Here is a 22,478-nt window from a genome sequence, read left to right as displayed (position 1 = left end):
AAACTGACGGCATATTCTTTTGTATGCATCGATATGTCAAAAGTTATCGATGTACAAATCTGTACAGTAGTATGACCTTGCCTTGGCATCGCGTGCAGTTAGTGTTGCAAACTGTCAACTAGACGTTTATTTATTTGCATAGTTTATAAGATATTTTTGCAATGGAACCAAAAACTCACAAATATTTCAGTATTCCTGCTAAGTACAGCGGCAGCACCGTCGAAGACTTGGAGCTAAGCATACAGAAATATGGTGACAATGTTGTCCGCATGCAGTTGCTTAATCGAGTACATAAAAAACAATGCGGAACACAGCTAAAACGATTTTTATTGCTAGCCGGCTTGGCGTCTCTTTACTATGGCTGCATTTTGGCAGTGAGTGAGAAAAATGCCAAAATCCACCAAGCTCACATTCTGTATCCGGCTCTGTTGTGGTTAGTGCTGGCCTTCAAAATAGTACGCAACACTCTCGACTTGGTGCATTCCGAAAAAATCTTTTATAGCTGGGATATGGCATTGCAAACTGAAACAGTTCGAACTTTTGGTCGCAAATCTGTGTTTTGCGTGCAACGGGGTCATCTACATGACATTGTGCTTAATGAAGTCATCGAGAATGTAGGTTTACTTAAATATTATATTTATACTTATTTAGTTACACTTGTTTAATTTACAGCTGGATATTAAATACATGTTAATACTGCGCACCAAAGGCAGCATGTTCAACCAGCGTCCCATTATTCCACTTTTTAATGTGAGTACTTGGGAGTTACTTAAAAAATATATTCTTGACCGATTTGAATGTGTCTTTGCAGAGCCTGTCGCCTTCATTCGAGTGTCTGAAGCAGATTCATCGTATTCTACATGGCTATTGGCTTAATAATAACTTAAATAAAGCGAAGAAAGATTCCAGAGCCTAGAGCACGGAGCTGTTCATCACATCCACAATATCGATCATTTTCTCCACCTGCATTTTGAAATTATTATTAATTTAATTTTACTAAAGACTGTTATTAAATAGTATTTGTTTTCTACCTGTAACATTGATGTGTATTCCTCTCTTGGGGGATAATCTGGCGGCAATTTCGGTATGTTCAGCTCGACATCAACTCTATTGAATTCGCCACGAATCTGCACAAGCATATATTTATTTCATATTTTTCAATAAATTGACTATTTTACCAAATTATTGAGCTCAGCCGTGTATTTGTGTTTGGCCACTTTGCGATAGAACTCCATGTGCACGCATCTACTGTAAATTAAGTCCTCCTGCACCTTGCGCAAGTCATGCACTTGCTGTAAAGTTAACTCTATACAAATAATAACTTATTAGTTAATAAATTGATTTATTTTTATTGCTTACTGACTTTCCATTTTCTTACGACTTGTTTAGCGTCTGTTTTCGAATGTTTGGCAGTGCTGCACAACGCCATTAAGAGACAAGGGCAACTAGCCAACACTGCGGCAACCAGCTGACATCATATGCGGCAAATAAACAGTTATTGATATTTTTTTGTTTCAAGTTCAAACACAACAACATTGTCTGATACTATAACAATAGTAGTTTTAGCTAATTAATTGAATATTACTTTTTATATTCATTTTTTATCCATTTTCAATTTAGTTTTTAAAATTTTTTCGAATGCTTGGCAGTATTGTACAGCGCCAATATGCAAGATGTAAGCGACACTAACAAGCACTGGCTCGAACAGCTGACGTCATTTGCCTACGGCACATAAACAAGTTTTGGGTTTTGTTTATATCCCAAATTCAAAAACAGTTTTGGATGATTCTTTAAAGTAACAACATTGGGACAACCGTCGTCCTGAACCACACACAAGACCGCAAAAATATACCTGAAGCAAAAGCAATGCATAACTGCGCTTACTCGTGCAATTTGTAACAAAATAACTAAATTGTAAGTTCATTATAAAACTAAAAATACATATACGGGCGTGACCGCTCCACATGGTCGTAACATTCGTCATTGAGACCTTGTATGTAATAATGAAATACGCTTTTTACAGTTCCTTGTTCACCCATTTCTAACGGCATATTCGTGTTAGAGGCTCACCATGAACCGTTCAGATACGATACCCATACGACGAGATCGCTCCTTTGACAGCGTTCTCAATCGTTTGCTGCGAATGCGTTCCCAGAATCATGAGAGTTTTCGAGCAGCCATGTACAACTTTCTGATCGCAGCAGGCGTCGCTGCATTCGTGGCCGTTTGCTTCATCCTAGGCCCATTTGTGCGTCCGTTGCTTTGGGCCTTCTTGATGGGCGCAGTGCTGTTTCCCTTCAAGCGTAAGTTGGCTGAGCTGCTAAACAATTGGTTCCAGCGTTTAGAGGAACGTGACTCGAATGTCTTGGTCTCAATTTGTCTGGCGCCGCTGGAGGCCACAGAGCATTGTGGTCGCATGTTGATCAATTGGCTGTGCCAGCACTGGCAACTTTTGCTCTCCGGCTGCGGCGTTGCTATCTGCATTAAACTGCTGGTGCTGTACGCACCCAAAGGTTTTCTGCTGGCTCTCTGGCATTGGTTGACCTTCTCCCATGGTCTGTTCGTGCGCATCATTGGCTTCCTCAATGTATATTTGGTGAGTATGCGCAGTTGTCTTAGAGTACTTTTGCTTAATTTTACTTTTTTCCAGCTGCTTGTCTTAATTGTCATATACTTAACATCGGTGCATTTCTTTTGGACGCCCGAGAAGAGCGCACATTTCGTCATCGCTGGCCAGTCCATGTGGGTGGCCATTGCTGGCTTTCTGTGCAGCTTCCTTGGCGCTCTGCAAGTGCCCGTCTTTCTCCTGGTAATGGCCTATGTTGTGGTCTCTACAATTTATCATCTGCAGACGAGCGATGAAATGGATTCGAGTACGTTGCTGGAGCGCGTAAACAAGCTGTTCGACAAGCAGGACTTTGAGAAATCACTGAGCAACATTAGCATCTGTCGGCGAGCTGGTGGCGAAGCCACTTTGCAGTCGGACGTGGAAGACATTTCGCTGAGCGATACCATCGATTCCACAGACACTTTCGAAGCGGCCAAACCAGCGGACGAGGAAGAAACTCATCAGAGTGATACGTACTTTAAGCTATTGTTTTATGCTTGCCTGGGCACGTTTTTGTACCGAAACATTTGGATGTTTATACTGGCGGCAGTGCCGGTCTTTCTGCATCTGCTCTACACCGCGGGCAGCTACACGGGGATCACGCAGTTTGTGTGCAGCAAGATCAGCGAAGGATATCAAGGACTTAGAGTAAGAATGAGCATTGCAAATCGACTCTTTTTTGTATATAATTTATTTATTTTGTTGTTACAGTCTTGGGCCCTGGAGCATCATTCGGCGGTGCTGCCTTTGTGTTTGCCTGGCGTTCTGGAGTTGAACTATAAGATCAATTGCATTGTGCGCGATTCGCTGAAGTCATCGGTAGAGTCGGTCACATCCATACTCATGATCATACTCATGTTGCTCATCATCATATTCCTGAGTGTTTTCTTTTGCGTTAACATCTATTCAGAGACCATTGAGGTGGCATATTTGGGCAAAGATCTAATTAACAAGACAATCACAGATCGTCCTGAGCTAATTGATATTCTGCCCGCCAATATACAAGCGTCCATCGATGATGCGCTCGACAATGCGCACCATTATGGACGACGTAAGATCGAGACCTACATCGATGATTGGCTAGCGGATGCGGACAAAGTGCATGCCACCAAGCTCAAGGAACAAATCCTTGATGTCTGGGATCGTCTCATACAATACTGGATTGATTTTAACAAGGCAGGCACCTCGTATGGTCCTCGCGTACCCACGGACGCCTTGAAGAGCACCTTTGGCGAGATTGTCGATAATCCAGGTAAGTCTTTTAAGCAGTTTGCTGGTTTATGGCTTTCTTTGATCCTCTTGATCTCTTTATTATCATTTGTCGTATGTCTTGAGTTATTTCTGTTTAATTTACTTGGAACTACTTTGGTGTAGATCGCAATTGTTCAGTTGTTGGCCTAATCCTACTCACATCCTGTAGTCCGTTCCGTATGCGTCTCGAAAAATAACTCATTACATGTTGCATCTGCTAACCCAAAGTTATTTATTTTAACCAAGGACATTTTAAAGAGCTAGTTTTAGTGGCAAAACAGGGCATCATTGGCTGGGCTCAGAGCAATACGCAAACCATTCTGGAGGTCGCTGAATCCCTTTGGCACATCATACGCACGAACATCTCGGTGATCATGGGCGTCGCTGGCGAGATTCTCTCGCTGCTGCTGTCGGGCGGACAGGCGTGCATTGAATTCATACTGGACATGGTAAGCAGTTTAATAAGTATTAAAAATAGAAATAATTCACTATTTTCTACCTTTTTTCCTAGATTGTTTTCTTTACTGCACTGTTCTATCTGCTGTCCAGCAGCCAGGAGAAATATGCTCCGCTGCAGATCACCAAATATATGGGCTACTCGACCTCGGGCATTAAGGTCGCCGATGCGCTGGAGAACTCCATTACCGTCGTGCTCATCTCCATGTTCAAATGCGCCACTTTTACGGGTCTCTTCACTTGGCTGGTGCACACAGTCTTTGGAGCACGCATTGTCTTTCTGCCCTCCGCTTTGGCTGCGATGCTGGCAGCTGCTCCTTTCTTGGGCAGCTACTGGTGTGCGGTGCCAGCGTTTCTGGAGCTGTGGCTGGCCCAGGATCGCTTCTATGCGGGCGTGCTGCTCTTTTTACTGCAATTCTTTGTGCCATCCTCTTTTGAGACAGCCATCTATGCGGATCTGAAAGGGTGAGTAGAAGAAGTAAAAATAGGAATGAATAACGAATTAATGTTTCATTTTTGTAGTGGCGGACATCCATATCTTAATGGTCTAGCCATTGCTGGTGGCATGTATTGGATTGGCTGGCAAGGTGCCATCTTTGGGCCACTCATGCTGTGCTTCTTCATTGGTCTCTTCGAGGTAGCCACTTTGGCGATGCGCAACAATCAGGAGCCCAGGTATGTGTGGTGCTAAGCGGCCTTTTTCATTTTGCATGCAAGTTATGAATATTTTATCAAAAAATTAATTTGCCGCTCAAGGATCTAAGTAAGTTTTTCAGTTGTTCTTATTTCGTAAGCTTATTATTATTATTTTGAAATTAATCAATACTTTATCAATCATTTACTAATTTCTGCTTTTAATATGTTGCAGGCGCAGTTCGGATGAGGAGACGCGCACCACGTGAGTTCTGCGAGGGATTTAAATCGAAAGAACTAAAAAAAAAACGCTACGAATTTCCTGCTCGAAATGCAAACTAACCAATCATTAGCCAACTTCTCAGCAACTTGGCTAACAAACTGAACTAATCCTTAATCCAATCAAATTTTGACAGTTTTATGCATTTTCCTTAATTAGCTTTTATATTTTTTTAAATTTCTGTTTCGCTGTTCTGTTGATATTTTGCACTAAATTTAAAAAGTATTGCAAAAAAAAAAAAATACGATTCCGTCTTGTAATCTCTGTATTAAAATTAAACAACAACCTAACGTAGTAACTAATTACGTATAAGACTCGATACTCTTGAAAAGTTCTAAAGTAGTTTGTTGTGAGCTTAATTGAAAAGCTGTTTAATTGTAAAGGCTTTAAGCAAATGCTTTTCAAGGGTATTCGCGCTTCGATCTGCCGAAGATAGCTTTCTAGTTGTAGTATTTACCACTCATTTTATTTCCTTTATTTTGTACATTACTCGAAAAAAAAGAAATTTGTATTTTAAAGCTTGACTCCGCAAGAACAGTACCTTATTTTGTGCTCGCTACAAATGTGATTTGTTTAAGCTTAAGTTAAAAGTTCATGTTCCGTTGCGAATAAACGTCATTTACATACTAACAAAAGATGCTTTTTTTTATGGAACCCAGTTAATAGGAAAGTTCTTTTTACAGACGACAAACCGAGGTGATAAGCGAAGATATAATCGAAAAAGAAAAGCCCGAAAATGTTGTTGACGCTCCGCTAAAACGAGACGAGGAAAAGAGCGTAGGAAGACCTGTTGTACTGAAAATTATTACCCACTTCTTGCATCCCTCGGAGGCAACAAAAACCAGTTAAAATAAATGTTGTTCTTCTTTATTTTAATATATATAATAACTTATTTGTTGTAAATGTTCTTGAATCTGAACTCGGGATGCACCTCGCAGCTGTAAAGAAAAAATAACTTGGATTAGCATAGGACATTATGGAATACTTTTGCTTTTAACTTACCCATGGAATAAAGTGAAATCACAGACACGGAAGTTTTGATCCAGAGCCAAAAGTTTGGCCACCTCTGCCTCAGTCAGTTTGAAGTCAAACACATTGAGGTTCTCCCTCAAACGTGCCGCATTCGTGCTCTTGGGAATTGCAATGTTGCCAGTATCAATGATCCAACGGAGAAGCACTTGAGCTGGTGTCTTGCCATGGGCAGCGGCAATCTCCTTGACCTCAGGGATTTCAATCAAATCGGGCAATTCACGCACCATGCCAAAGCTGGCATTGAACTTGGCGATGCCTCTGGATCCCAGTGGGGAGTAAGCAGTGACAGCGATGCCTTGCTCCTTGCAATAATTGATCAGATCACGTTGTTGTAGGTAGACGTGATGTTCGATCTGATTGGTGGCTGGACGAATCTTGGCGGTCTTCAGCAAGCGACCAATCTGCTCCTCATCAAAGTTGGAGACGCCAATGGACTTGACCTTGCCATTGGCTACCAACTTCTCCATTTCCACCCAGGTGGCGCCATGATTGGTCGTTAAGTCGGGGACCATTAGACCTTGAGCGTCCTTCTTGATGCTGCCATCTGGATTGGTGGCAACGGTGAATGGCGTGTGAATGAGAAACATGTCCACATAGTCCAGCTGCAGATCGGCCAGCGATTTCGTAATGACGGGAAGAACGTCACTGGGTGCGTTGGCTATAAATGTAATATGTGTATAAGTGGAATTACTTCGATGTGTAAACAAGATTAGATTACCTGTGGGTGGCAATTTGGTCACAATGAAGAGCTCCTCACGCTTCACCTTGCCGGCGTCCAACCAACGTCTGAGCACCTTTCCAATCGCCGACTCATTGCCATATCTGGCAGCAGTATCGATGTGTCTGTAACCCGCCTCGAGAGCTGCATCGATGGCATTTTCAACCTCCTCGCCGGATGCCTTTGGAAATTGAAAATAAATTTATCATTGTTACAAAATAAATGCGGACATTGGGTTGGTGCAGCTGCACTTGATTTGCACTTGATTTGCACCCAGAATATTGTTTACTGAATGATTTCCAAGTTTGTTATCCGATCGCAACAAACTATTGAGGAATGATTTGGCTTATTTAAAGTGATGTAGCACTTTATGGAACATATTCCATCTTTATTTCATAATTTTAATCTTGTTTTAGCTCCAGACATTTTTTAATTGTAGTTTTATTTTTACCTGCCAAGTGCCAAGGCCAATCAAAGGCATTTTGTAGCCATTGTTGAGTGTCAAATACTGATTGCTCGTCATTTTTATAATATTAGGATTTTTTTATTATTCACTCAAAGTATTAACCATTCTCTGTGAACGCTTCTGCCGGAATGCATGCCAACAATTCGCCGGTTAATAAGCAGTGATAAAGCTTTTTCGAAAGCTTTCGCAGCGTCACAGGTGTGTGGAAAATTTTGTTTGCGCTGCGCGTGAAGTGTTTGCTGAATGCCTTGCAAATTTTATTTACACAATATTCAGAAATTAGAAATTGCTCGAAGCATTTTTTCCGTTAAAACGCAAAGCAAAAGGTTTGAACGAATGCTTCAGATGGAATGCTATTATTGGGGATAGCTTTAATTTTAAATACGGCTAAAGCTTTTTTAAAGCTAACCTGACATCCACTAATTCGATTATTTAAATTGAACTGTCTGTTGATTGTTTCCAAATTTAGACCTCCATAGTTGTATATTCTAACGCAGATTTAGTTTCCACAACATTTCACTGTATTTAAATTGTAAAAGAATTCAAATTCTCGTTTTATCTCACTTAATAAAATCAAATAATCTGGATAAATTCAAGATCTTTAAAAGCCCTATATTTTAGCAAGTGCTGTTTAAATTTTTATGAGCTTGAAGCTTGATTAAAGCTTGCTAGTCAAAGTGTATGTATCTATCACTCATCTTAATTTTTTTGTTTTCTACTTAATGAATAAAAAAAAGGAATGTGTTATATAAGAAAGAATAAACAGGTTTGAATGCAAGAACGTAACTTTTTTATGCGCGCTTTACATGTGATTTTTGTGAAATAAAGTTCGAGCTTCGAACTCAAGCTATAAGTCAACAGTTTTACTAAAAGCCAAGTTATATAGAGTTTTGTTTTCTTAAGACAACTTGCTGAGCTAAGCAAAGAAACCGTTAAAAGTGTAAAAGAAAAACCCCAAAAAATTCTGTTGATGTTGCCCCACCCAAATTGTAGTGAGGAAAAGCGTGTGGGAAAACCTGTTGAACTCAGAAAATCATAAAGCAGAAAAAACCAGTTAAATTTTGTATGTTATTCTTTTTTCTTTTATTGTGTAAAAATGGTTGGTCAAAACATTATCTCTAATTTAGCTTATTTGGTATATTGGTTCTTGAATCTGAACTCGGGATGGCGCTCGACACTGCAAGAAAGAGAATTAAGATTAGCGGAATTCCCTACGAAATGCATTAAAAACTAACCCGTGGAAGAAAGCAAAATCGCAGACGCGCAAATCCTGATCAAGAGCCAAAAGTTTAGCCACCTCTGCATCTGTCAGCTTAAAATCAAAGACATTGAGGTTCTCCCTCAAACGTCCTGGATTCGTGCTCTTAGGAATAGCTATAACGCCCGTATCAATGATCCAACGGAGAAGCACTTGAGCTGGTGACTTTCCATGGGCAGCTGCAATCTCCTTGACCTCGGGGATTTCAATCAAATCAGGCAAATCTCGCACCAATCCAGCGCCAGCGTTGAAGGCAGCAATACCCCTGGATCCTAGGGGAGAATAAGCAGTAATAGCGATGCCCTCCGCCTCGCAGAAGTCGACCAGCTCCCTCTGTTGGAGGTAGACGTGGTGCTCGATCTGATTGGTGGCTGGACGAATTTTAGCGGTCTTCAAAAGACGTCCAACTTGCTCTTGGTCAAAATTGGAGACCCCAATGGACTTGGCCAGACCTTCAGCAACCAACTTCTCCATTTCGACCCAGGTGGCGGCATGATTTGTTCTCAAATCGGGAGTCATAAGACCTTCCTCATCCAGCTTGAAGCTGCCGTCCTCGTTGGTGTACAAGGAGAAGGGCGTGTGAATGAGATACAAGTCCACATAACTCAGCTGCAGATCAGCCAGCGATTTCTTGATGGTGGGTTCAACGTCACTGGGACCATTCGCTGTAGAATGTGTTTGAAAAATTGTATAATTATACTCTTAAAGTATGTGTGAGGATCAGCTTACCAACAGGTGGCAGTTTTGTCACAATGAAGAGCTCCTCACGCTTCACCTTGCCGGCGTCCAGCCAACGCTTGAGCACACGTCCAATCGCCTGCTCGTTGCCGTAGACTGGCGCCGTATCAATGTGTCTGTAGCCAGCTTCAAGTGCTGCATCGATTGCGGTTTCGATTTCCTCATCGGATGCCTGATGAATGAGATTGCGGTTTATTGATATGATTAACAACAACATCCGAAACAATCACGTCTCTTGTTGTCATCTTGAATTACACAATGGCAACATTTGTCTATGCTAAGAGAAAGTCGACCCACTGTGCAGAGATTGTTGATTTGTTTACCCACTTTTTGAGAACCGGTCCAATGCATTCTCGTTCCCATTTCAATTCCCAATTCCCTTTTCACTCTATACTCCAAACAAATGACGCGACACTTTTGTTCTTGTACCCACATACATATACTACGCATACATACATTTATTTATATATAAACATAGTTTTAATTAAGCATATCGTACTTAGTTTTCAATGCTGGCAAAGTTATTAATAAATTGAATGATTGAAAGTTGTTGATTACCTGCCAGGTGCCAATGCCAATGAACGGCATTTTCTCGCCATTGTTCAAAGTCTTGAATTCTACGCTTGCCATTTTAACAATGTTTAAAAATTACAAATCACTTGTTGAATTCAGTTTTCGAGAAAAAGCACAGCAAACCAAACAACGACTGCTCTCGGTGAACGCTTTTGCTGGAATGAACAAAAAGGGCAGCTGCTTGCCGGCAACTTGTTGTAAAGCTTTCGAAAAAGCTTATTTTTAAGCGGTACAGCTGTTTTTTTATGGGTGAAAGCTAAACAAATGTTCAAGCTATATAATATTAATGCAAGAATTAAAAGTCTGATATATATTTCAAAATTAACAATATTCTATATTTTTGATTAATTTCTGTCAACTTCGAAGCACTTCATATATACATAAATTCATTGCAATGTTTACTGCGTTAAGTCTCATGCAATCGATAACAGCTGTTATCGACGCAAGTTGCTGTTGTTTCGCTTTGTGTATGTTGTTCCGCTGTTTTATCTTAAGCTGCAGCAAAGGGTAAATATAGATAACGAGTATGATATTTTTATTTTATTTTTATTTTTATTTTACATAAAATGTTTTTTCTGCTTAAACTTAAATATTTGATAGTATGGACAGTATATTAAACAAATAGAACATTACAATTTATAACAAGCTCTATAAATTAATTCAAATACTTTTTATTCTTCCATTATAAAGTCTTCGACATTTAACCCTTAGCTTGTGAACTCGTTTTTGAACCTGAACTCGGGATGGCGTTCGGCACTGGAAATTAAAATAGATTAGGGATTAGAAACGTTTCCATTATACTACTTTTTCAGCTTACCCGTGATGCGAGGCGAAGTTAAAGATGCGGAAGTTCTGATCCAGTTTTACGAGCTTGGCGACTTCCTCATCCGTTAGTTTAAAGTCAAAAATATCAAGGTTTTGCTTCAAACGTTCGGGATTCGTGCTCTTGGGAATAGCTATAACGCCTGTGTCCACTATCCAACGGAGAAGCACTTGAGCTGGTGTCTTTCCATAAGCGGCTGCAATCTCTTTTATTTCGGGAACATCCATAAGATCAGGGAGTTCACGCACTATGCCACAGCCAGCATTAAACTTAGCGAGACCCTTAGATCCTAGGGGAGCATAGGCTGTGATTGCAATGCCCTCCGCTTTGCAGAAGTCAACCAGTTCTTTTTGTTGGAGGTAAACGTGGTGTTCGATCTGATTGGTAGCTGGACGAATCTTTGCGGTCTTCAAAAGACGCCCAACTTGCTCTTGGTCAAAGTTGGACACGCCAATGGACTTGGCCAGACCATTAGCCACTAACTTCTCCATTTCCACCCAAGTGGCGGCATGATTTGTTCTTAAGTCAGGTATCGCTAGGCCTTGCTCATCCCTTTTGACGCCACCATCCTCACTGGCCATAAGGGTAAAGGGCGTGTGGATGAGAAACATGTCCACATAGTCCAATTGTAGATCGGCCAGCGATTTCTTAATGATGGGTTCAACGTCACTGGGAGCGTTGGCTGTGGAAATTTAGGTATTTTATTGAGGATACTTTAAAGGAACACTTGAATATATGAGTTTACCATTAAGTGGGAGCTTGGTCACAATGAAGAGCTCCTCACGCTTCACTTTGCCGGAGTCCAACCAACGTGTAAGGACTCGTCCAATCGCCTTCTCGTTGCCATATCTAGAAGCTGTGTCAATGTGTCTGTAGCCCGCTTCAAGAGCTGCTTCGATTGCAACTTCGATTTCCGCATCAGAAGCCTACGTATTTATATGATTAATAATTGGAACTCGTTTATTTTGTTGCTTAGAATTACCTGCCAGGTGCCAATACCGATCATGGGCATTTTGTGGCCATTGTTGAGAGTCAAGAGCTGAGTGTTTTGTGCCATTTTAACAATATTTACAATGTCAAACGTTTCTAATGAGTGCTTCTACTGAAATGATTATAGATAACAAATTCACCGGTAATTATATAGTGTCAAAAAGCTTTTTAAATGCGGTGACAATTGACAAGTAATTATCAATTTCGCAATGTTAATTAGAAGTTACTCAAAGCACATTCAAGCAGACAACCGTTCTCGTCGAACGCTATTGCTGAACTGATGAGATCAGGGGATAGGTTATTAGTATCGATCATGATACAATTATACAAGGTAGTCCCGTCGTCAAAAAGCTGTCCATAATCGACACAGTACATAAGTGCGAGTGAAACGACTGCGCCTAGTGAGTGCGAAAGAATCGACAGTAGAGCTTTGTGATTAACCCTTCAATGGCGCATAGGGTTTAATTGTTCCACTATATTAAAAACAGTTGAAATGTTTTTTATAATTTAATTTTTAATAGTTTGGAATTGGATAGTAATCGTTGTTTTTGTTTTTGATTACCAATTATTTAGTTCAGGTTCTTAATTCTATCATTAAGTTCATATTTATATATAATATAATTGCAATCTGACATTTTTGTCTTGCACAAGGGTTAATATTTAGGGAAAAAATCGTCCGCATACAACCTTTCGCTTCAACAAGCACGAGCGCACTGGTCGATTACACTCTGTAGCCGAACGAAAAAACGTACGACGGCACTACCTTGTATAATTGTATCATGGTATCGATAGTCTCCCATTTGTGTTGTTAAAAGTTTGTTAGTAACAGTTACTAGGCACACTCTAGAGTATAAAATGTAATTTATTTCACAACATTTTCACAATTTACTTGCGAAATTTCATAAACTTCAAAAATGTTTCACACGTGCTTTTAATTATTTACTTTTACTTCAAATCAATCAATGTATTCTTTGTCAACTTTAAAGAACAAGTACGACGCAAATTAAAAGTCATATCAGCGAACATACCGCGAATTGTACACAGAGTTGTCGCACAGTGCGAACGGGGTTGTTCATCAAATATCGATTACAGCTGTAAGACGTTATCGATACTACTACCGGTTCGATGTTAGTGCAGTATTTATATTGCGTTTACATTATATTAAAAACAATGATGATGACATATTAATTTATAATTAGATGAAGCACTTAATTTAGATCTCATTTGTCTTGCAGCATTACCAAATATTCAGATATGGATTTGATAACACCGCCCAGATCAATCGGTTTTGCCGTTGACGATAAGAACGATATTATCGAATGAGCTTTTCGAATGTTTTCGCGCTGAAGCATTGATTTTAAATTACATAATGGCAAGATTTGCTTCAAGCCAAAAAAAAAATTTTTAAATTCAAAACATCAGTTTAATTCAATCTTCAAGAAAACAAGAACACTTTTGCTGGAGTGAATGAAAAATAGTTTTGCTGACAACTATAAAGTTCTAACGTTTTTATATATTATTTTGTAGCAGAACCATGGGCTGGCACAGCTACATATAGATATATATATATATTTTTTATTAATTCCTACCAATAAGTATTGTTGTTATTGCAGGTTACTCTGTGAAGTTAACTTTCATACATATTATCAATAGAATTGCAGCTGCCTTGAATTTCATTCTTATATATGTATTTGTGTATGCAACAGGTAAATCTAGATAACGCAGTCACATGAACAATATAAATAAAAGTTTTTTGTTTTATTTTGTATATAATACTTTATTTTATTTCACAAGCGTTGAGGATTTCTATAATAAATATGTAATTTTGTGGGGTATATTAGGAAATTTTTTTAAGAAAACAAACCATAGTAAAAAGAACTGCTTTAGTTTGTGAACTTGTTTTTGAACCTGAACTCGGGATGGCCCTCGGCACTGCAAGTTAAAATAGATTATGGAATAGAAAGATTTTATTAGAAATATTTTTTTAAGCTTACCCGTGGATCCAGGCACAGTCAAATATACGGAAGTTTTCATCGAGTTTTACGAGCTTGGCTATTTCTTCATCCGTCAGTTTAAAGTCAAATATGTCAAGGTTTTGTCTTAAACGCTCTGGATTTGCGCTCTTTGGAATAGCTATAATACCATTGTCAACGATCCAACGCAGAAGGACTTGAGCTGGTGTCTTCCGATGAGCGGCAGCAATCTCTCTTACTTCAGGAACATCCATAAGATCAGGGAGTTCACGTGGTAAGCCAAGGCTCGCAGTGAATTTCGCGAGACCCCTGGATCCTAGAGGAGCATAGGCTGTGATTGCGATGCCCTCAGCTTTGCAGAAGTCAACCAGTTCTTTTTGTTGGAGGTAGACGTGGTGTTCGATCTGATTAGTGGCTGGACGAATCTTGGCGGTCTTCAAAAGACGCGATACTTGCTCCTGGTCAAAGTTGGACACGCCAATGGACTTGGCCAGACCATTAGCCACTAACTTCTCCATTTCAACCCAGGTAGCGGCATGATTTGTTCTTAAATCAGGAATCATTAGTCCTTGCTCATCCTTCTTGATACTTCCATCCTCGTTGGCCATTAGAGTAAAGGGCATGTGAATGAGAAACATGTCCACATAGTCCAATTGTAGATCGGCTAGCGATTTCTTAATGATGGGAAGAACATCACTGGGAGCGTTGGCTGTGGAAAATTGGCAATTTTATAGAGGATATTTTAAAGGGACACTTGAAGAGATGAGCTTACCAGTAAGTGGCAACTTGGTCACAATGAAGAGCTCCTCACGCTTCACTTTGCCGGAATCCAACCAACGTTTAAGGACTTGTCCAATCGCCTTCTCGTTCCCGTATCTAGGAGCTGTATCAATGTGTCTGTAGCCCGCCTCAAGAGCTGCTTCGAGTGCCTCATCAGAAGCCTACGTATTTATATGATTAATAATCAGGACCCTCTCTTTTTTGCTGTAGTTACTTTTGAGGATTACCTGCAAAGTGCCTAGGCCAATCATGGGCATTTTGTGGCCATTGTTGAGTGTCAAGAGTTGAGTGTTTTGTGCCATATTAACAATATTTAGATTTTCATATGTTCGTAATGAATGGTTCCACTAGAATGAATCTATACCACACTTTTTCCGCTTTATATATAGCGCGAAAAGCTTTTTGAAATGGTAAACATTGTTGATAATATCTGTTGAAAGCTTTAGGATTTGAATGCTCGCCATTTCACAATGATAGATAGAAGTTACTCGAAGCCAGCAGAAGGAAACATCCGCTCTCATGGACAGCTTTTGCTGAACTGATGAATAGGGTAAATGTTTTGCTTCGGGGAGGTGTTTTCATAGGCTCTTCTGTTGTAAAAAAATTTTTAGTAGCAGCTACTAAGAATAAAATGATTTTTATAACTCATTTTAAAATATATTTATTAGCTTTAGTTGATCTAAAAATATAGGTATTTTATTTTACAATTTTTTACAGTTATAGACATTAATTAAAAGTACTAAAATTAATCAATGGCGCGCATTGTGAACTGGGCTGTTAAGCAATATCGCCTGTAATCGTTTACAGCTTCGATCAGTTATCGAAAAAAAAAAAACGTTACGCCATTTTTTTAAACTAATTTGAATAGAGTTGTTATGCTGGTAATTGTTACATCATTTTTTTTATACAATTTTATAATATTTGAAAAATTTTAATGATAAAAATTACAAAATACATAACACTTATTGGAAATTATGTATTTCTAACCAGTTTCTCTCATAATTAAAGACACATTACATTATTTTCAAGCAAGCATTTATTCAATTATTGCTACTTATATTTATTTGATATTTTTGTTCATTTTTATTACTAGTATAACCTTCTACATTTTTATTACTTTGGCAAATAAAATATTTGATTTTGTTACTCCGTAAATTTAAAGATAATGCGAAAACTCGAACTGTGAATTACCAATTTTAAACAGAGTTATAAAATCTATCAAAAAACACAAAATCGGTAAAGTAAAAGTCATTTTATTTTGAAGAAATACTGGCGCTTAATATGTAAAATTCAGTTTACTGTGTAAATTCGTTCTTGAATCTAAACTCGGGATGACGTTCGACCCCACGAAGCAAAGCCATGTCACAGATGCGGAAGTTTTGATCCAGTTTTAAGAGCTTAGCTATTTCCTCTTCCGTCAGTTTAAAGTCAAAAATGTCAAAGTTTTGCCTCAAACGCTCTGGACTCGAGCTCTTAGGAATAGCTATAACACCAGTATCAATGACCCAACGAAGAAGCACTTGAGCTGGAGTCTTGCCATGAGCAGCAGCAATCTCTTTCACAACAGGTATGTCCATAAGATCGGGCAAATCACGAGCTATGCCAACGCTAGCATTCAACTTTGCGAGACCCTTGGATCCTAGGGGAGAATAGGCAGTGATGGCGACTCCTTCAGCTTTGCAGAAGTCGACTAGTTCTCTCTGTTGGAGATAAACGTGGTGTTCGATCTGATTGGTGGCTGGACGAATCTTGGCGGTCTTCAAAAGACGTCCAACTTGCTCCTGGTCAAAGTTAGAGATTCCAATGGACCTGGCCAGTCCATTAGGAACCAACTTCTCCATTTCAACCCAAGTAGCGGCATGATTTGTTCTCAAATCAGGAATCATTAGTCCTTGCTCATCCTTCTTAACTCCACCGTCCTCACTGGCGATCAAAGTGAAGGGCGAGTGAATGAGAAACATGTCCACATAGTCCAGCTGCAGATCAGCCAGCGATTTCCTAATGATTGGTTCAACGTCACTGGGAGCGTTGGCTGTGGATAATTAGTTATTTTATTGAGCATTCTTTAAAGGAACATTTGAAGAGATTAACTCACCATTAAGTGGCAGCTTGGTCACAATGAAGAGTTCTTCACGCTTCACTCTGCCGGAGTCCAACCAACGTTTAAGGACTTGTCCAATCGCCTTCTCATTGCGGTATCTAGGAGCTGTGTCAATGTGTCTGTAGCCCGCTTCAAGAGCAGCGTCGATTGCAGTTTCAACTTCCTCGTCAGAAGCCTGGTCATGTGACATGATTAATAATCAGGACAGAGTTTATTGTTGTTATTTGTAAAGATTACCTGCCAGGTGCCAATGCCAATTACTGGCATTTTATTGCCGTCATTGAGAGTCAAGAAGGGAATGTTTGGTGCCATTTTAAGAATATTTAGAATTTTATTTATTCAAGCAAAGAGGCAAACGTTCTCAATGAGTGTTCCTACAGGAATGATTCTAGACAACAGATTCGCTGGTAAATATATAGGGCTGAAAGCTTTTCCAAAGGAACAACATCGCCGGCAATTGCAGTGAAATTTTCCTAAGCTTTTTTGTGTTTAAGATTTTATATGCTCGCAATTTCACAATGTTTAGAAATTAGAAGTTACTCGAACCATTCGCGTCGACAGCTTCTACTCAAATGACGGAAAGGGAAGAGCCACTGCTTTATTTATATAGTCTCTAACACACATGCATACATACCATCTGTTTATAATAATAAGATACTTAGCAGCATTTTTTATTAAACATTTTAAATATACTTGTTAACTTTAATTTTCTAACTTGTCATTACTTTTCAATTTTATTTTTTTCAAATAATGAACACAATTATAAGAAAATATTCGACGTAGCTGTATACGGAGCGGATACGTGACATTGTTACTAATCGATTACAGCTCTGATCAGTTATCGAGTTATGTGGCGGCTGCTCAAATTTCTTTATGTGTAGAGGTTAGAATGCAGTTGGTTGCATTATTTTTCGATTGTTCTGATTTGGCTAAAGGTCAAATGAAAATCGCCAATCGAAATTGTAAGAATGTAAAATAACATAGTGAACGTTCTAAGAATTTTTTTTAAGTAATTAATATAGTCAGCATACAAATTTTATAGTTTATTTCAAAAAGTATTTGTGTATGGAAAATAAACAAAAATAAGTCTAAGATCTGTGGCTGTCCATTTTCTCAGTAGCTTTAGTTTAAAGTTGAGTCGAGTGTAATAAGAAAAATAAATCTTTTGATATGGATAGGTTTACTTTTTTATTTTGTTTTTATTAATATGGTTGAATAACAAGTTATGTGTTTACTTTGTTTACTTTGTAAATTCGTTTTAGAAGTGGTACTCGGGGTGACGTTCGACACCTCGGAGCAAAGACCAATCACAGACGCGGAAGTTCTGATCGAGCGTTGAGAGCTTTGCTATCTCCTCTGCCGTCAGCTTAAAATCGAACACATTAAGGTTCTGCTTCACACGTTCGGGATTCGTACTCTTGGGAATAATAACAATGCCATTTTCAACGATCCAACGGAGAAGCACTTGAGCTGGGGTCTTGCCATGGGCAGCAGCAATTTCCTTCACTTCGGGAATGTCAAACAGATCGGGAAGTTCACGGTTTATACCAGCGGAAGCATTGAGCTTATTAAGCCCCTTGGATCCTAATGGAGAATAAGCTGTAATGACGATGCCATTCGCCTTGCAAAAGTTAACGAGGTCGCGTTGTTGCAGGTAGACATGATGCTCGATCTGATTTGTAGCTGGGGGAATCTTGGCGACCTTGAGCACGCGTTCCAGCTGATCCTGGTCAAAATTGGAAACGCCAATGGACTTAGCCAGCCCACTGGGCACGAGTTTCTCCATTGCAGTCCAGGTGGTGGTTATATCGGCTTCTAAATCTGGTACCATTAAACCATCGGCATCATACTTGACGCCGCCATCTTCATTGGCCACAGCGGTCACGGGTGAGTGAATGAGGTAAATGTCCACATAGTCCAACTGCAAATCGGCCAGGGATTTCTTAAGAGTGGCTTCCACATCTCTAGCGCGATTGGCTGTAAAAATCCTTGCAGGTTAGCGGAGATTTCTCAAAATCGAGGCAAGTTTATATTACCAGCGGTTGGCAGTTTGGTCACGATGAAGAGCTCTTCACGCTTCACCTTGCCGGAATCCAGCCAACGTTTTAGGGCTCGACCAATAGCCTTCTCATTGAGGTAGAGAGGAGCCGTATCGATATGTCTGTAGCCCGCCTCAAGAGCGACATCGATTGCGGCTTCGACTTCTGTGTCAGGTGCCTGTGAAGATGACATTGGTAAAAATCTGTTTTCTTGCTGGCAATGCTTATGCGGAATAGTTTTTTCTCTTCTCATTACCTGCCAAGTGCCTAAGCCAATGATTGGCATTTTGTGGCCACTGTTAAGAGTCAAATACTGATTGCTTGCCATTTTCACAAGTATTTAGAATTTAATTTATGATAAGGGAACCGAACGTCCTTAGTGAGCGTTATTAGTGGAATAATTCTTTAATGCGACTTGCTCGTCTTTATATAGTGTGAAAGCTTTTCGAAAGCTTTATATTATTATGTTGTTTGAGCTTTTCATTTTCATCATATTTTGGAATCAGAAACTTCTAGAACTAAATTGAACAGTTCTCATCGAGCACGTCCACACAAATGATGAAAATGTTAGAACTACAGCTTTATTTATAAAGCAACTAACATACATACAGATACTTAACAGTACACTTCAACACTCGCATGATACAATAATACAAGGTAGTCTCGTCGTGTGCTTTTTCGTTCGGTTTCTGTCCGCTATCGTCAGTGCGCTCGTGCTTGTTGAAGGGAAAGGTTGTATGCGGACGATTTTTTCCCCTAAATATTAACCCTTGTACAAGACAAAAATGTCAGATTGCAATTATATTATATATAAATATGAACTTTATGATAGAATTAAGAACCTGAACTAAATAATTAGTAATCAAAAATAAAAACAACGATTACTATCCAATTCCAAACTATTAAAAATTAAATAATAAAAAATATTTCAACTCTTTTTAATATAGTGGAACAATTAAACCCTATGCACCATTTAAGGGTTAATCACAAAGCTCTACTGTCGATTCTTTCGCACTCACTAGGCGCAGTCGTTTCACTCGCACTTATGTATGGTATAGATAGCGGACAGCTTTTCCGACGAGACTACCTTGTATTATTGTATCATGAACACTCGCATACATATGTAATTAAAAGATACTTGCATACTTTCTTCTGAGAACAGAGAATAAAATAAGTTTTTATTTATTTTTACCAATGTTACAATAAATAAAAAAACATTTTAAATAAGTATTTAACGATGCCGCGCATTGTGCACGGGCTTGGATATGCAACGATGCAAATAATCGATTGTTGCTGTGATCAGTTATCGAGGTAGTTGCCGGCTTATTTAAGATTCTTGGCATGTAGATAGAGCCAAGACCTATTATAAAAATATTTATTTTATTATTTCAAAGAACACTAATTGTAATTTCTTAAATTAAAAATCTTAAGGAGTGTTAAAAACCCTGAAAAATAATCACATCTCTCTATCTCATTTCCAACATCAACAAACTTTTTTCATTCCATATAACATAAGCTGAGAAATATAAATATATAAGCTACATTGGATTTTAAATACAATTATTGAAGAAGTGACTTGACAATTTTTGAAAATCTGTAATAGATAATAATATTTTTGCTTATAAATACTCTAATATAAGTGTTATCACCTTATAAAAAAATCGTAAGTCATCATAATGCAATAATCACTCAAAAGTCAAAGCTTAGTAGTCATTTTTCCTATTTTTTTAGTGAACGATCTAAGATTTTTTTTGTAATTTTAAGTAATTAATATAGACAATATTATCAGCATACAAATTTAATAGTTTATTTGTGTATGGAAAATAAACAAAAATAAGTCTAAGATCTGTGGCTGTCCATTTTCTCAGTAGCTTTAGTTTCAAGTTGAAACTTTTAACTACATATGTTAACAAAATACTAAATTCGAGTGAAATAAGGAAAAGAAATCTTTTGATATGAATAAGTTTAATTTATTTTTTTTTTTAAATTAATATGGATGAATAACATGTTGTGTGTAGTTTTGTTTGTAAATTCGTTCTAGAATCTGTACTCGGGATGACGCTGGACACCTCGGAGCAAAGACCAATCACAGACGCGGAAGTTCTGATCGAGCGTTGAGAGTTTTGCTATCTCCTCTGGCGTCAGCTTGAAATCGAACACATTAAGGTTCTGCTTCAAACGTTCGGGATTGGTACTCTTTGGAATAATAACAATGCCATTGTCAACGATCCAACGGAGAAGCACTTGAGCTGGGCTCTTGCCATGAGCAGCAGCAATTTCCTTCACTTCGGGTATGTCAAACAGATCGGGCAGTTTACGATTTATACCAGCGGAAGCATTGACCTTAATGAGTCCCTTGGATCCTAGAGGAGAATAAGCTGTGATGACGATGCCCTTCGCTTTGCAGAAGTTAACGAGGTCGCGTTGTTGCAGGTAGACATGATGTTCGATCTGATTTGTAGCTGGGGGAATCTTGGCGACCTTGAGTACGCGTTCCAGCTGCTCCTGGTCAAAGTTGGAAACGCCAACAGACTTGGCCAGCCCACTGGACACAAGTTTCTCCATTGCAGTCCAGGTGGTGGTAATATCGGCTGACAAATCAGGGACCATTAAACCATCGGCATCAAACTTGAGGCTGCCATCTTCATTGGCCTCGGCGGTAACGGGTGAGTGAATTAGGTAGATATCCACATAATCCAACTGCAAATCGGCCAGCGATTTCTTAAGAGTGGATTCCACATCTCTAGCGCGATTGGCTGCGAAAAATAGTGCAAGTTAGTGGAAATTTCTTAAAATCGAGGCAAGTTCCTATTACCAGCGGTTGGCAGTTTTGTCACGATGAAGAGCTCTTCACGCTTCACCTTGCCGGAATCCAGCCAACGTTTTAGGGCTCGACCAATAGCCTTCTCATTGAGGTAGACAGGAGCCGTATCAATATGTCTGTAGCCCGCCTCAAGAGCGACATCGATTGCTGCCTCGACTTCTGAATCAGGTGCCTGTGAAGATGACATCATTAAAAATCTGTTTTCTTGTTGGAAATGTTATTGCGGAATAGTTTTTTCTTTTGTCATTACCTGCCAAGTGCCTAAGCCAATGATTGGCATTTTGTGGCCACTGTTAAGTGTCAAAAACTGATTGCTTGCCATTTTCACAAGTATTTAGAAATTTAATTTATGATAAGGGAACCGAACGTCCTTAGTGAGCGTTTTTAGTGGAATAATTCTTTAATGCGACTTGCTCGTCTTTATATAGTGTGAAAGCTTTTCGAAAGCTTTATATTATTATGTTGTTTGAGCTTTTCATTTTCATCATATTTTGGAATCAGAAACTTCTAGAACTAAATTGAACAGTTCTCAGCGAGCACGTTCACACAAATGATAAAAAGGTTAGAACTACCGCTGTATTTATAGAGCGTCTAACATACATACATACATATGTACATATGTACTGAAAAGGTACTTAGAAGTACATTTCCACACTCGCATACATTTGTAATTAAAAGATACTTAGCAGTACACTCGCATACTTTTTTCTAAGAACAAAAAATAAATTAGGTTTTTATTTATTTTTACCCATTTTACAATAAATAAAAAAAACATTTTAAATAGGTGTTTAACGATGCCGCGCATTGTGCACGGCTTTGGGTACGCAACGATGTTAATAATCGATTACAGCTGTGATCAGTTATCGATGCATGTAAGTGGCGGTTGCTCAAATTCCTTTGTGGAGGTTGAATTGCAGTTGTTTGCATTATTTTTC

The 22,478-nt window shown here is 39.0% G+C and overlaps 10 protein-coding genes across 17 annotated transcripts; 2 read left to right on the top strand and 8 right to left on the bottom strand.

The window, feature by feature from the left end:
• Positions 1-90: 90 nt before the first annotated feature.
• Positions 91-1,037, top strand: LOC132784700 (uncharacterized). Of its 2 annotated transcripts, XM_060790487.1 has the most exons (3): positions 94-614; positions 673-750; positions 812-1,037. In XM_060790487.1, exons 1-3 carry the CDS (start codon positions 162-164, stop codon positions 914-916), a joined length of 636 nt encoding a protein of 211 aa, XP_060646470.1. In that variant the 5' UTR covers positions 94-161; the 3' UTR covers positions 917-1,037. The 2 variants fall into 2 exon arrangements, with proteins under 2 accessions (XP_060646469.1, XP_060646470.1); XM_060790486.1 differs by having other exon boundaries at positions 91-614; positions 673-876.
• Positions 616-1,475, bottom strand: LOC132784701 (uncharacterized). 2 transcript variants are annotated; one of them, XM_060790489.1, is made up of 4 exons: positions 1,364-1,475; positions 1,179-1,306; positions 1,032-1,127; positions 616-963 (listed from the first exon to the last, which is right to left on the bottom strand). In XM_060790489.1, the coding sequence occupies exons 1-4, from the start codon at positions 1,368-1,370 to the stop codon at positions 913-915; spliced, it is 282 nt and encodes a 93-aa protein (XP_060646472.1). In that variant the 5' UTR covers positions 1,371-1,475; the 3' UTR covers positions 616-912. The 2 variants fall into 2 exon arrangements, with proteins under 2 accessions (XP_060646472.1, XP_060646471.1); XM_060790488.1 differs by having other exon boundaries at positions 1,360-1,444.
• Positions 1,476-1,562: 87 nt separating this feature from the next.
• On the top strand, positions 1,563-6,092 carry LOC132784698 (transmembrane protein 245). Of its 5 annotated transcripts, none has more exons than XM_060790483.1 (9): positions 1,563-1,914; positions 2,024-2,596; positions 2,651-3,256; positions 3,320-3,860; positions 4,130-4,308; positions 4,371-4,780; positions 4,838-4,990; positions 5,184-5,213; positions 5,912-6,092. In XM_060790483.1, the coding sequence occupies exons 2-9, from the start codon at positions 2,072-2,074 to the stop codon at positions 6,075-6,077; spliced, it is 2,610 nt and encodes an 869-aa protein (XP_060646466.1). In that variant the 5' UTR covers positions 1,563-1,914; positions 2,024-2,071; the 3' UTR covers positions 6,078-6,092. The 5 variants fall into 5 exon arrangements, 4 of the variants coding, with proteins under 4 accessions (XP_060646466.1, XP_060646465.1, XP_060646464.1 ...); XM_060790482.1 differs by having other exon boundaries at positions 4,118-4,308; XM_060790481.1 differs by having other exon boundaries at positions 4,106-4,308.
• Positions 6,080-7,586, bottom strand: LOC132784699 (aldo-keto reductase family 1 member B7-like). Its single transcript, XM_060790485.1, has 4 exons — positions 7,430-7,586; positions 6,979-7,159; positions 6,231-6,918; positions 6,080-6,166 (listed from the first exon to the last, which is right to left on the bottom strand). The coding sequence occupies exons 1-4, from the start codon at positions 7,499-7,501 to the stop codon at positions 6,118-6,120; spliced, it is 990 nt and encodes a 329-aa protein (XP_060646468.1). The 5' UTR covers positions 7,502-7,586; the 3' UTR covers positions 6,080-6,117.
• A 917-nt stretch (positions 7,587-8,503) lies between these two features.
• LOC132786594 (aldo-keto reductase family 1 member A1-like) lies at positions 8,504-10,252 on the bottom strand. Its single transcript, XM_060793156.1, has 4 exons — positions 9,999-10,252; positions 9,432-9,612; positions 8,680-9,367; positions 8,504-8,621 (listed from the first exon to the last, which is right to left on the bottom strand). The coding sequence occupies exons 1-4, from the start codon at positions 10,068-10,070 to the stop codon at positions 8,573-8,575; spliced, it is 990 nt and encodes a 329-aa protein (XP_060649139.1). The 5' UTR covers positions 10,071-10,252; the 3' UTR covers positions 8,504-8,572.
• A 314-nt stretch (positions 10,253-10,566) lies between these two features.
• On the bottom strand, positions 10,567-12,007 carry LOC132786235 (aldo-keto reductase family 1 member A1-like). The gene is made up of 4 exons (XM_060792717.1): positions 11,819-12,007; positions 11,582-11,762; positions 10,831-11,518; positions 10,567-10,769 (listed from the first exon to the last, which is right to left on the bottom strand). The coding sequence occupies exons 1-4, from the start codon at positions 11,891-11,893 to the stop codon at positions 10,721-10,723; spliced, it is 993 nt and encodes a 330-aa protein (XP_060648700.1). The 5' UTR covers positions 11,894-12,007; the 3' UTR covers positions 10,567-10,720.
• Positions 12,008-13,601: 1,594 nt separating this feature from the next.
• On the bottom strand, positions 13,602-14,923 carry LOC132785528 (aldo-keto reductase family 1 member A1-like). The gene is made up of 4 exons (XM_060791668.1): positions 14,807-14,923; positions 14,572-14,740; positions 13,821-14,508; positions 13,602-13,758 (listed from the first exon to the last, which is right to left on the bottom strand). Exons 1-4 carry the CDS (start codon positions 14,879-14,881, stop codon positions 13,710-13,712), a joined length of 981 nt encoding a protein of 326 aa, XP_060647651.1. The 5' UTR covers positions 14,882-14,923; the 3' UTR covers positions 13,602-13,709.
• A 915-nt stretch (positions 14,924-15,838) lies between these two features.
• On the bottom strand, positions 15,839-17,409 carry LOC132786236 (1,5-anhydro-D-fructose reductase-like). Of its 2 annotated transcripts, XM_060792719.1 has the most exons (4): positions 17,315-17,409; positions 16,918-17,068; positions 16,675-16,855; positions 15,839-16,611 (listed from the first exon to the last, which is right to left on the bottom strand). In XM_060792719.1, the coding sequence occupies exons 2-4, from the start codon at positions 16,990-16,992 to the stop codon at positions 15,875-15,877; spliced, it is 993 nt and encodes a 330-aa protein (XP_060648702.1). In that variant the 5' UTR covers positions 16,993-17,068; positions 17,315-17,409; the 3' UTR covers positions 15,839-15,874. The 2 variants fall into 2 exon arrangements, with proteins under 2 accessions (XP_060648702.1, XP_060648701.1); XM_060792718.1 differs by lacking the exon at positions 17,315-17,409 and having other exon boundaries at positions 16,918-17,253.
• Positions 17,410-17,843: 434 nt separating this feature from the next.
• Positions 17,844-19,227, bottom strand: LOC132786636 (aldo-keto reductase family 1 member B1-like). Its single transcript, XM_060793212.1, has 3 exons — positions 18,976-19,227; positions 18,717-18,897; positions 17,844-18,657 (listed from the first exon to the last, which is right to left on the bottom strand). The coding sequence occupies exons 1-3, from the start codon at positions 19,045-19,047 to the stop codon at positions 17,939-17,941; spliced, it is 972 nt and encodes a 323-aa protein (XP_060649195.1). The 5' UTR covers positions 19,048-19,227; the 3' UTR covers positions 17,844-17,938.
• A 1,440-nt stretch (positions 19,228-20,667) lies between these two features.
• Positions 20,668-22,097, bottom strand: LOC132786589 (aldo-keto reductase family 1 member B1-like). The gene is made up of 3 exons (XM_060793151.1): positions 21,794-22,097; positions 21,535-21,715; positions 20,668-21,475 (listed from the first exon to the last, which is right to left on the bottom strand). Exons 1-3 carry the CDS (start codon positions 21,863-21,865, stop codon positions 20,757-20,759), a joined length of 972 nt encoding a protein of 323 aa, XP_060649134.1. The 5' UTR covers positions 21,866-22,097; the 3' UTR covers positions 20,668-20,756.
• Positions 22,098-22,478: the final 381 nt, after the last annotated feature.

Source organism: Drosophila nasuta, chromosome 2R (assembly GCF_023558535.2).
Source record: "Drosophila nasuta strain 15112-1781.00 chromosome 2R, ASM2355853v1, whole genome shotgun sequence".
NCBI classification, from domain to species: Eukaryota; Metazoa; Arthropoda; class Insecta; order Diptera; family Drosophilidae; genus Drosophila; species Drosophila nasuta.
Note: the sequence above shows the minus strand (reverse complement) of the source record. Positions and strands in the feature narration are given on the sequence as shown.

What these genes read in the sequence shown, in the direction of transcription:
- LOC132784700 (XM_060790486.1), top strand. Translation starts at nt 162, where the DNA reads ATGGAACCAAAAACTCACAAATATTTCAGTATTCCTGCTAAGTACAGC. An exon ending in TTAATGAAGTCATCGAGAAT is followed by an intron (nt 615 to 672) that starts GTAGGTTTACTT and finishes TTTAATTTACAG; the next exon opens with CTGGATATTAAATACATGTT.
- LOC132784701 (XM_060790488.1), bottom strand. Translation starts at nt 1,429, where the DNA reads ATGGCGTTGTGCAGCACTGCCAAACATTCGAAAACAGACGCTAAACAA. An exon ending in CGTAAGAAAATGGAAAGTCA is followed by an intron (nt 1,307 to 1,359) that starts GTAAGCAATAAA and finishes TTATTTGTATAG; the next exon opens with AGTTAACTTTACAGCAAGTG. An exon ending in CGGCTGAGCTCAATAATTTG is followed by an intron (nt 1,128 to 1,178) that starts GTAAAATAGTCA and finishes ATGCTTGTGCAG; the next exon opens with ATTCGTGGCGAATTCAATAG.
- LOC132784698 (XM_060790481.1), top strand. Translation starts at nt 2,072, where the DNA reads ATGAACCGTTCAGATACGATACCCATACGACGAGATCGCTCCTTTGAC. An exon ending in CGAGATTGTCGATAATCCAG is followed by an intron (nt 3,861 to 4,105) that starts GTAAGTCTTTTA and finishes ATTTTAACCAAG; the next exon opens with GACATTTTAAAGAGCTAGTT. An exon ending in ATCTATGCGGATCTGAAAGG is followed by an intron (nt 4,781 to 4,837) that starts GTGAGTAGAAGA and finishes TCATTTTTGTAG; the next exon opens with TGGCGGACATCCATATCTTA.
- LOC132784699 (XM_060790485.1), bottom strand. Translation starts at nt 7,501, where the DNA reads ATGACGAGCAATCAGTATTTGACACTCAACAATGGCTACAAAATGCCT. An exon ending in TTGGCCTTGGCACTTGGCAG is followed by an intron (nt 7,160 to 7,429) that starts GTAAAAATAAAA and finishes CAATTTCCAAAG; the next exon opens with GCATCCGGCGAGGAGGTTGA. An exon ending in GACCAAATTGCCACCCACAG is followed by an intron (nt 6,919 to 6,978) that starts GTAATCTAATCT and finishes TTACATTTATAG; the next exon opens with CCAACGCACCCAGTGACGTT.
- LOC132786594 (XM_060793156.1), bottom strand. Translation starts at nt 10,070, where the DNA reads ATGGCAAGCGTAGAATTCAAGACTTTGAACAATGGCGAGAAAATGCCG. An exon ending in TTGGCATTGGCACCTGGCAG is followed by an intron (nt 9,613 to 9,998) that starts GTAATCAACAAC and finishes CTCATTCATCAG; the next exon opens with GCATCCGATGAGGAAATCGA. An exon ending in GATTTTGCTTTCTTCCACGG is followed by an intron (nt 8,622 to 8,679) that starts GTTAGTTTTTAA and finishes TCTTTCTTGCAG; the next exon opens with TGTCGAGCGCCATCCCGAGT.
- LOC132786235 (XM_060792717.1), bottom strand. Translation starts at nt 11,893, where the DNA reads ATGGCACAAAACACTCAGCTCTTGACTCTCAACAATGGCCACAAAATG. An exon ending in GACCAAGCTCCCACTTAATG is followed by an intron (nt 11,519 to 11,581) that starts GTAAACTCATAT and finishes AAATTTCCACAG; the next exon opens with CCAACGCTCCCAGTGACGTT. An exon ending in AACTTCGCCTCGCATCACGG is followed by an intron (nt 10,770 to 10,830) that starts GTAAGCTGAAAA and finishes TTTAATTTCCAG; the next exon opens with TGCCGAACGCCATCCCGAGT.
- LOC132785528 (XM_060791668.1), bottom strand. Translation starts at nt 14,881, where the DNA reads ATGGCACAAAACACTCAACTCTTGACACTCAACAATGGCCACAAAATG. An exon ending in TTGGCCTAGGCACTTTGCAG is followed by an intron (nt 14,741 to 14,806) that starts GTAATCCTCAAA and finishes ATAAATACGTAG; the next exon opens with GCTTCTGATGAGGCACTCGA. An exon ending in GACTGTGCCTGGATCCACGG is followed by an intron (nt 13,759 to 13,820) that starts GTAAGCTTAAAA and finishes TTTAACTTGCAG; the next exon opens with TGCCGAGGGCCATCCCGAGT.
- LOC132786236 (XM_060792719.1), bottom strand. Translation starts at nt 16,992, where the DNA reads ATGGCACCAAACATTCCCTTCTTGACTCTCAATGACGGCAATAAAATG. An exon ending in TTGGCATTGGCACCTGGCAG is followed by an intron (nt 16,856 to 16,917) that starts GTAATCTTTACA and finishes TCACATGACCAG; the next exon opens with GCTTCTGACGAGGAAGTTGA. An exon ending in GACCAAGCTGCCACTTAATG is followed by an intron (nt 16,612 to 16,674) that starts GTGAGTTAATCT and finishes AATTATCCACAG; the next exon opens with CCAACGCTCCCAGTGACGTT.
- LOC132786636 (XM_060793212.1), bottom strand. Translation starts at nt 19,047, where the DNA reads ATGGCAAGCAATCAGTATTTGACTCTTAACAGTGGCCACAAAATGCCA. An exon ending in TTGGCTTAGGCACTTGGCAG is followed by an intron (nt 18,898 to 18,975) that starts GTAATGAGAAGA and finishes TCATCTTCACAG; the next exon opens with GCACCTGACACAGAAGTCGA. An exon ending in GACCAAACTGCCAACCGCTG is followed by an intron (nt 18,658 to 18,716) that starts GTAATATAAACT and finishes GGATTTTTACAG; the next exon opens with CCAATCGCGCTAGAGATGTG.
- LOC132786589 (XM_060793151.1), bottom strand. Translation starts at nt 21,865, where the DNA reads ATGGCAAGCAATCAGTTTTTGACACTTAACAGTGGCCACAAAATGCCA. An exon ending in TTGGCTTAGGCACTTGGCAG is followed by an intron (nt 21,716 to 21,793) that starts GTAATGACAAAA and finishes TCATCTTCACAG; the next exon opens with GCACCTGATTCAGAAGTCGA. An exon ending in GACAAAACTGCCAACCGCTG is followed by an intron (nt 21,476 to 21,534) that starts GTAATAGGAACT and finishes TATTTTTCGCAG; the next exon opens with CCAATCGCGCTAGAGATGTG.